Source organism: Taeniopygia guttata, chromosome 3 (assembly GCF_048771995.1).
Source record: "Taeniopygia guttata chromosome 3, bTaeGut7.mat, whole genome shotgun sequence".
NCBI classification, from domain to species: domain Eukaryota; kingdom Metazoa; phylum Chordata; class Aves; order Passeriformes; family Estrildidae; genus Taeniopygia; species Taeniopygia guttata.
In genome coordinates, this window is record NC_133027.1 from 97,564,456 (window position 1) to 97,574,052 (window position 9,597).

Consider the following 9,597-nt stretch of genomic DNA (forward strand, 5'->3'; position numbering starts at 1 on the left):
AGTCTAGTACTGATGCTTTAGAATGTGAGTTTTGGGGGTGGAAGAAGAGTGAGAAGGAAAGAATTTTTCTTGCAATTGTGCAATACTTCTTCCTTCTTCTGAAACACTGATAACTGGTCACTGATGGACACAACATGAGATAGGCCCTTGATCTATCTTGTCATTTAGCCATAGGATTTCTGTTAGTTCTTTGGAGAGAGGAGAAAAACAGCCTGTGTATATGTAACCCATGTGTTCCTCCTGAAGTTTCAGCAGCTGAGTTTACTGGAGATGCAGATGCCCCATCTGGCAGCTTTTTTTTTTTTTTTTTTTTTTTTTTTTTTTTTTAAATTCCTGAATTAGGCCACTGTCAGTCATGTTTTTTGTATTTGTTTGCATACTGACCAGGACAACTAAGATAGTTATGTAGTATGTTTTCCTTTGATTCACCACAAGGCATTGGTGTGCTGTGCCACAGCAGGTTTGTTCCTACCAATATTTATAGAAGGATGGTTTCAGAAAAAGGCATATGTGGGTTTTTTCCTTTGCTTGTTTGAGAAATTCAGTCGTGGGTTTTGTGTAGCACTGCCTCTTTATCAGATCAGGAATTACGTAAGAGCTCTTGTTGTTTTAACATTTGATGTTTCCAAACAATGGATAGAAAACATTGCTCCCTTCTTTACGGTCTCAGTGTATTTTCAGGCAAAACCCACGTCTGCGTTAGCTCTGGGTTCTGGTCCGTTACGTAGATGTATTTTAATTGGGTTTTGCAGAATGGAATTAAGTGCTGTAAGTGGCCTGCAAGGCAGCTAAGGCAGGGCTTGCCCGGTGCCTGAGCTGTTGGTGAGGCCGTGCTGTGCTCCCCGTGCTGTGCAGGCAGCAGATCATGGCAGCGCTGAACTCGCAGACGGCCGTGCAGTTCCAGCAGTACGCGGCCCAGCAGTATCCCGGCAACTACGAGCAGCAGCAGATCCTCATCCGCCAGCTCCAGGAGCAGCACTACCAGCAGTACATGCAGCAGCTCTACCAGGTCCAGCTCGCACAGCAGCAGGTATGGCTGGGCAGCCTGGGCCTCGTGTCCCAGCCTGTCACTGGGACGTATGAACGTGTCTGCTGTTATCTCCTTGGAAGGATAATTGCCACAGGGAGTTCTACCCAGCTAGTGACTAATGCTGCTTCAGATTCAAACACCAAAGCCCCTTTATTTGTTTCATCTTTTGGAGTAGTTTTCTGAAGCAGCTGTTAATTAAGAAAACACTAAGCATTCTTTACTAATGACTTGGTTCAGTATTATTATTAAAGATGAAATGTGAGCCGCTGTGCTGCAGTGATGGTGATGTGTGTGTGTAATTTAATGACACACCAGTGCATCTGAGCATGAACAGACCTCTTCAGGTAACTCTCCTGAAGATCAGTGCAGAGCAGCAGGCTGTGGTCAGCCCTGTGTTTCTAGCTGAGCATGCCTATGCAGCACTGTAGCATCACTGCTGGGGTGGAGGTTGCTTTTCCCTGCCAGCCTGAGCACTGCTGACTTCTCTCTCCTTCTGCACCTATTGCCTGGCTTCATCACGTACTAGCAGCCAATGAAGTCGCTTGCCTTCAATAAGCTGCTCGTGATTTGGGTGGGAGGACAGGCTGTAACTGCCAGCCTGAGGTCTGTTCTTGAGCTAAAGACCTAAAATTCAGTAACTGATTTCCTGTTTAGTCATTTGTATTTTGTGGAGGCTTGTGCCCTCAGTAAAAATATCCAATAAAGAGAGCCATGTGAGCCTCATGAAGTTCAACAAGGCCCCTGCAGTGGGTCAAGTCAGGGCACTCCCCAGTATCAGTAGAGTATTGGGGGTGAATGGGTTGAGAGCTGTCCTGCAGAGCTGGACTGCTGAGTGAAGCACTGGGTATAAGCTGGCAGTGGACTTTTAGAGCTCAGAAAGTCTTTTGTATCCTGGGATGCAGGAAAACAAGTGTGGCTGGAAGGCTGAGGGTGAGGGATAATTCTGCCCCTCTGCTCTGCTCTTGTGATGCCCCAGCTGCAGTGCTGCATCCAGCTCTGGGGTCCCCAGCAAAAGAAGGATGTGGGCCTGTTGGAGCAAGTCCAGAGGAGCCACGAACATGCTCAGAGGGCTGAAGCACCTCTGCTATAAAGAGAGGCTGAGGGAGCTGGGGCTGTGCAGCCTTTCAGTGAGGGGGGTTGTAAAGAAACACAAAGAAAGACCTTTTTACCAGGCCTCTAGTGACAGGACAAGGGGCAGAAGTTTTCATCTGCAAGAGTGTAGGTCTAGAGTGAATATAAGGAAGACTTTTTTTTTACAGTGAGGGTGCTCAGGCATTGACACAGATTGCCCAGAGAAACTGTGGAAGCCCATCCTAGGAAGTGTTCATGGACAGGTCTGATGGAGCTTTGAGCATTCTGGTCTAGTGGAAGGTGTCTATTACCATGGCAGGGGTGTGGGGCTAGATGATCTTTATAGCTCCCTTCTAAGCCAAACCACAATTGGATGGAGCTGAGGTGGTGTAGGAAAGGCAGAGACTTTCTCCCCTGTTATAATTACTCTTTGGCCTTTCCTCATGTAGCTTCTGTAACACTTCTGAGGAATTCTTTATTTGGATGCCTGTGAGTCCAGGTGCACTGGGATCTGTTAGTGCTGTTAGAAAGTGCTGTTCTGCTTGCAGATCAGCTTCTGATGCAATTAATCTTGGAAAGGCTGTGTGCAATAGTTATGTAGAAAAAGTTCGCACCACCTTTCAGTGCACAAAACTGCTGCAGTAGATAGTGAAATCTGGACAGCATCTGTGCAATTGCTTAAATTTGAAATCTTAACTGATATTTTTTCTATATTGTCTTCATATTCCTGCAGGATACCTATATTCTATTTGCTCATCAAAATCTTGTAATTACTGGGTTATCCTTTAAAGTGGCACCGTCACTTATATCTTTTCCCTGTCCCAACAAAAAAGCCTGTGTTGTCTCTCTGGGCTGATAACAAGGGACAGGGAGGCTGCTCAAGAGAGTTCTCTGTTTAACTCATAAATTGGCAAGTAGCTAACAGACCTTCAATAGTCAGCTCTTTTTAGACCTGGATGAGCTCAGGCTGGATGGAACCCTTCCAGCCAGGAAAAAAAAAATAACAAAACAACAAAAAACAACAAACCAGCAACAAGTCAAACTTCCAACTTTGATAGAAACGTTATAGGAATGACAAACTTCCATAGTTCAGTGCAAGAGTTGTGTGTGTACTGTAATTAATTAGAAAGTTGAACATTTTTTTGTTCAGATTGTATCCACCAGCCTAGAACCAAGTGACTTCACATCCCTTGGGACTGAGTAGATGTAACTGGTTAATGTGTGCTGCTTCTGGTCTTTTGGGTCAAGCCCCCTTGTAGGGTGAAGGGGGAGGTTTTTTTCTTTAATTTGCCTGTATACCTTTTTCTGGAAGATGTAAAGCTGGCATTTTGGGGGAGTTTGGTTGTACTTGACTTAAATTCCTGTTGTTTTAGGCAGCCTTACAGAAGCAGCAGGATGCAGTGGTGGCAGCGACAGGGACACCCCTAACTACTGCATCGAAGGTGAACACCCCTGCCCCAGGGGACACCCCATCCATTAATGGGCAGGCCAGTGCACATGCAGACAGCCCTGAAAAAGAGTTGGATCCAGAGGTTTTGGAAGAAGCACTGGAGAATGGACCAAAAGGTGGGACTAGCTGAATTCCTTAATTAAAAATAAATAGCAAAAATCTTTCTTAGGATTCAGGTGTCTTAAGTAGGGTTACTGTGGTTCTGTGTTTGGCTTCATCTGCCTATGGAAAAGATAGGTTCGCATGAGAGAATAATACTGCAGATCAAAGGTCAGCTTTGGGAGGGGAGGGAAGGAGGAGTATTTCAAAGTTGCAAAATTGCAAAGTTGATGGGATCCAGAACCTCTTGTCACTCCAGATTTGAAGGAAGCTCTAGCACAAAGCTGTTCTGGGCAGAAATATGCTCAGTTTTATTTGAACTGGGTCAGAGCTGTTTAAAGATCCTTCCAGTGAAGGGTTCTGTGCAATACAAACCTGTCAGCTGTAGCAGTACATTTGCCTTCTGAGGCTTTTCTGCATAAGCACTGCTGGTTTAAATGTGCTGGATGGGTGAACTGGTAGCATTTAGTAGTGTTATAACTAAATTTTCACTGGTTCATACATCTTTTTAGAGTTGTAACTTGCTTCTTCTGTTAAAAAAAATTACCTGGAAGCAACTTTAATGCTTGGGGCCCTCAAGTACTCCTCAGGCACACACTTAAGTATGCAGCATAAATAACTGAAACAGAGCCTAACTGGAGTATTTCCTCCCCTGTCTCCAGATTCTGTCCCAGTGATTGCTGCTCCATCCATGTGGACACGACCCCAGATCAAAGACTTCAAGGAAAAAATCCGTCAGGATGCAGACTCTGTGATCACAGTGGGCCGAGGAGAAGTGGTTACAGTCAGAGTCCCAACTCATGAAGAGGGGTCTTACCTCTTTTGGGAGTTTGCTACAGACAATTATGACATTGGTTTTGGGGTGTATTTTGAATGGACAGACTCCCCTAATACTGCAGTCAGTGTGCATGTCAGCGAGTCCAGTGATGATGAGGAGGAAGAGGAAGGTAAGCAGGCTAATGCAGGTAAACTGTCAGGGTTTGCTGTGAAGGAAACCCCTACTGCTGATCTTGTGCAATTTCCTGCTTTCTCTGGCTTCCATCTGGCTGGAGGCATGTTTTCAATTTTGAACAGCAACTGCAGTTCTGCAAGTAACTTCAGTCCCCTCCCTGGGTCACAGGTTAAAGCAGCTGAGGCTGGGGAAATCCTTTTCCTAAGTCAGCTACTCAGTAAACTGAAACCCGTGCTGTAACAGAGCACAGTGCCTCTGCACTCTGAAACCTTGGGGACAATCCTGTCCTGTTCAAGAGATGTTTCTGGGGAGCAAGTTTCCTTGAGGCTGCAGCAAAACAGCCTCAGAGAGCAATTCCTGCTAGTGGCTGAGACACAGGTCACAGCTTTTGCCTGTGGAGGAGACTAGCATAGCAACACAAAAATGTTTTGAAATGAGCATGTGATTTGCTTGAAAGGAGCTGCCCTGACCTAGGAGGCAGTGGCTTTTTGGGAATTACTACCAAGTAATCTGTGCTAGTCAGTATGGCACATCAGTGGTGGGTGATTGTTGTACTGACAACTAGAGTTTAGCATCTCCACAAACTGACCTGGCTGTGCTGGGGAGATGGGTGTGCTGGGATTTAATATCAAGCTGTTAAAATCATGATAAAGTGAGCATGCTTGCTGTTCCTCCTGCTTATGAGTGCTTCAGCCCCAGCCTTGGTATGAATCCCTGCAGCTCCTCTCATTCCTAAACTAACAAAGAGGGCCTTGTCCCCTAGAGATTAGTTTTTCTTTCATAAAGCATCCACCCATGTTCACTGACACCTCTTTTTTTCCCTTGCAGAAAATACTAGCAGTGAAGAAAAAGCCAAAAAGAATGCCAACAAGCCTCAGCTAGATGAAATAGTGCCTGTGTACAGACGAGACTGTCACGAAGAAGTGTATGCTGGCAGCCACCAGTACCCAGGGAGAGGAGTTTATCTTCTTAAATTTGACAACTCCTACTCTCTATGGAGGTCAAAAACAGTTTATTACAGAGTTTATTATACTAGATAAAGGTGTGGCTGTGTCTGAGGCTGGGCTGTGCAGAAGATGTCATTTTATTTGGAATTTTCTTCAAGCATAATGGATCCTTTTGAGTCTGTGTTTCATCCTGTCTGTATCTGTATGGTTTGTGTGAACTTTTAACAAGTAGACACTGGGATCTTCCTGCTCCATGACACTAATGCATATTGCATTGGGCTTAACACAGGATCTCCCTAACCTTTTTGGGGATTGGAGTCATTGGCTCCCATGCTGAGGTCACATCCATTGCACTTGTTAAAGCCTCGTGAAAAAGGGGGAGGGAGTTGCTGGCTCACTGGCTGGCTGATCTGATGTTTCCAGGTCTGGATGCCTTGAATAACTTGTTGATGGTTAATTTAAAGGTCCCATCAGTTACTGGTAGATTTGGATGCAGTTTGCTGTGTAGCAAGTTTCTCCTAACTGTAATTGAATGTCAGATTTTTTACACCATTAAAACTTGAAACTTTAAGTTTATGCAGTTTAGAAACAAGTTGTCTCACTTCTGTCCTCATCAAAGAAGAAACATTTAGTTCCTTAAGCTGGTGTAATGTATAAGACAAGGATGAACAACATCCTGAAAGTACAGCAAATAACCTCTTCTGAAGGCATAAGTGGAATGAAGTTTAAAAGTATGTGTAACAAGAAGAACCTTAATCTCTGCCCCACTGGTAATCCTAGAATAAAAGTCATATCTTGATGCAATTGACTTCGAACAGGACACAGACTACTCCTGAGTTTAATGGGGTTTTTAATGGGGTAGACTAAAAAACTGCAAGGCTACAAACTTGAAACCAGTTTTGTAAGACCTGAATACGCATGTTGTGCCTGGAGAGCAGTCAGTCACTTTAGTAGAGTACAGGAGTTAATGTTGCACTAATGATGGAAATCACTGCCACTCCATTTTAGTCTGAACTGGTGATAGTGGGGTGCAAACTTTCTGCTTTAATTTGTAACTGTGGGCAGAAAGGCCAGGTGCACATGCAGATATTTAACGTAGCTTTCATCTCAGTTTCATATAGTTTGGTTGGGGCATTTTGTATTTTGTAAAGCGAAAAGTGCTGCAGGTGTTCCTTGGCTTGAGGCTGCAGTAAGAATCCACTCCCCCGGAGCCCAGGGGTGAGTGTTGCAATAATGACTTGTGCAAGTGCTCTCTGCATGGGTGATGCACCTTGATACTGAAAGGAAATGGTTGCTTTGGGTCTCAGAGCAGCTCCTGCAGTCAGGCTTCCATTGATAGCTGCAGCATGTGCAGTTCCACGATGCTGAGTTGGCGGGGTTTGTGTGAACGGTCACTTTGTACATACATGATACTTTACTTTTCTCATACCAACCATGGAGATACTTCTCCTAGAGTGCTTAACTTGTCATCTTGCTTTTTGGGTCAGCAACACCGTACCAGCTCACAGCTAGTTAGTGCTGCTTTATCCAAAAACACTGTACAATGTTCTGCTCTTGTGTACATACAGTATATAAACCATGAATTTAGTAAGTACCTTGCTTTTAAAGAAAACTGTATTTAATGTAAAAAAAAGAAAAATAACAAAAAAACTCCCTTTTAAAAAGGCAGGCACTAATATATTTCTTTTGGTCTTCAAACTCCTTTTCTTTTTTTGTCCATACAAAAATGTTACAACTTCTTCCTCTAAGAATATCTGTTGGGAGCGGTGTTTGTCGCTTTAAATGGCAGCACTTACTGTCATGTGTTGGATGCTAGAACTTCTACATTTCCAGACTTTTTTTTATTGCCTCTGGCTGTTGATAGTACAGTAAAAGTGCGATTTCAAGATACCTTGAGATAGTATTTAATCCTAATTAAAATACATTTATCTGTAATGCTGTTGGCTTTTTATTAATTTGCAAACCTTGGCATTGCTGTGTACGGCTCTTGAGCTAAGATAACCTTGTCATCATCTCTCTCATGGTCATAGGTTCAGCACCACGCTCACACTGTGGTCCAAGGCTCTGCCCAGGAATGTCACTGGCTCTCTGCATGCATCTGTCAGTACTGGAAGAGCCCAGCTTGAACTGCATCCTCTCTTTGGGTTTTGAGTGGGTAGCAGAAGGGGTTGGATGTGGGCAGCTAAACCCTGTAAGCTCTCCCCTCCAAGAGAGTCCTGAAATCGCTCACCTGGAGGGCAAGAGACAGGGCCATGCATGGTTTAGACTGAACAAGAAGAAAAGCAAGGACCTAGAGGCAAAAGGCAAGTTATGCTGTGGTTTGTGTCAGTCACTTTTTACTGCTTAGCTGCTCCTGATAAGCAGCTTATCCTGGAGCTGAGGCCAGGATGTGCCCTAGTTTGGTCCCAGAGTTTACCTGGGGGGCAGAATTCTCTTTAGAGAGGACAAAACAAGTGCTCTGCTGTGAGAAGCAAGATGCTGAGAAGTTCAATGTACTATTGTCTGGGTATGCTACAGGCTCATTTCACATGAAATGTAGAAGTGCCTTGAAAATCAAAGTAATTGCAGCAGCAAGCCTGCCCCAGTTGAGCCTATTTTACCTGTCTCATGCATGTATAAATTCTCCTTTCCCCAGCTGGAAAGGAAGCACTGTGCTTCTCACAGCTCACTTTGGGCAGCTCCCTTCCACAAGAGTTACTATAAACACTTTGTGGAATGAACAGAGCCACTGGCAGTGACTCAGGTGACACAACATCAACAGCTTGACAAAGCTCAGTTCTCAATACACTGGTCCTTTGAGAAAAGCTAAATAATCCCAGGGAAAAAACAGATCTGTTAGAACAGGTTCTTCGAGGCACTTTGGTGGGAGACAGCAAGGCATGGTCTTCCTTGGCTCTGCTATCCCAGAAGGATAAACAGTGTGCTCAAAACAACTTCCTAATTAAACCACTTGTCTGCTCTGTGAAATTATCCTTGCTTATCCCCTTTGCTGTCCTTGCCACCCCTTGGCTTTTAGCACTTTCTGCTTGTCCTTGGCTTTGTCACTCAGAGGTGAGAGGCTGTGGTTTAGAGCAGCTGGATGCAGCCTTTGAGGTAACTGTAGTGGGCAGGGTCATCAGACTGGGGGCTCTGCTGTCAAAGGGACAAATTTAAGGGCTGGGTCACTGCTTTATTTGCCACGGAGGTGTGCAAGTTCCTGTGCTAATGTTGGTCCCATGCTCTGACAGCAGCATCCCTGCCTTGGGCTCTGGTGTGAGCAGCTTGCACCCACAGCTGGGTTCAGAGGGCAGCTTACAAATGTCAGCTACCTGATTTTGGGTCCTTTGCTTTAAAAAATAAAGTTTGTTAACTCACACCACAGCTACACCCACCACCACGTGCTGGAAGATTGAGCAAGGCATGAAATGCTATCCCAAATCTTTTCCTGAATACTGCTCATCTGAGGCCTGCCCCTTGGACATCAAAAGTTTTACTGAAACATTAAACTGACTTAAAGAAACACATTGAACTGCTTGGGCTAGTGCAGATATAGATATGGCCATGCAATATAGATAGCACATCTGCAAAGTTATAATCTGGTATCCTAAAAATATAAGATGTGCAAGGAATGAGAAAAACAAGGTAATACTGGTTCTCTATAATAAATTATTCTCCCAACCCTTGTTATTTTTGTGCCATCTCCACCATGACACTGGTGAGAAACCTGCTCCTTTTGTTCAAGGGGTTAACAGTGGCATGGCTTGCAGGTGGTCAGATTTGGAGGAGTAATTCCTTATTTCAAGCCTCCACTTCTCTGGAATTTAGTGTTTTCCTCAGTGCTGGACTTCAGCTTTGGTGCATGTCTGAAGGACACAGCTGCTGGGTGGTGGGTGCTGTCTCACCTGACCTGCCAGCTGCTCTGTGCTCAGGCTCAGAGGAGCTTTGATGTTTTATCCCTCACAGTGCATTTGAGCAAAAATTCCCTTTGGCTGTGCTCCCCTGGTGGAGGAGCAGCTCTGAGTGGAAAAATTCCCTTGGTCTGGACAGTTCACCACTCCCTTTCCCCAGG

At 44.7% G+C, this 9,597-nt stretch overlaps 1 protein-coding gene across 3 annotated transcripts in view; it reads left to right on the forward strand.

The window, feature by feature from the left end:
- The window catches only part of ACBD3 (acyl-CoA binding domain containing 3), a 40,169-nt gene extending 32,685 nt beyond the window's left edge, over positions 1–7,484 (forward strand). For all 3 annotated transcript variants that reach the window (XM_072927485.1, XM_072927486.1, XM_002197527.7), the window contains 4 exons: positions 856–1,030; positions 3,475–3,667; positions 4,313–4,597; positions 5,431–7,484. In XM_072927485.1, coding sequence (XP_072783586.1) covers positions 856–1,030; positions 3,475–3,667; positions 4,313–4,597; positions 5,431–5,642 — 865 coding nt within the window. In that variant the 3' untranslated portion in view covers positions 5,643–7,484. The remainder of the gene's footprint in view (positions 1–855; positions 1,031–3,474; positions 3,668–4,312; positions 4,598–5,430) is intronic.
- Positions 7,485–9,597: the final 2,113 nt, after the last annotated feature.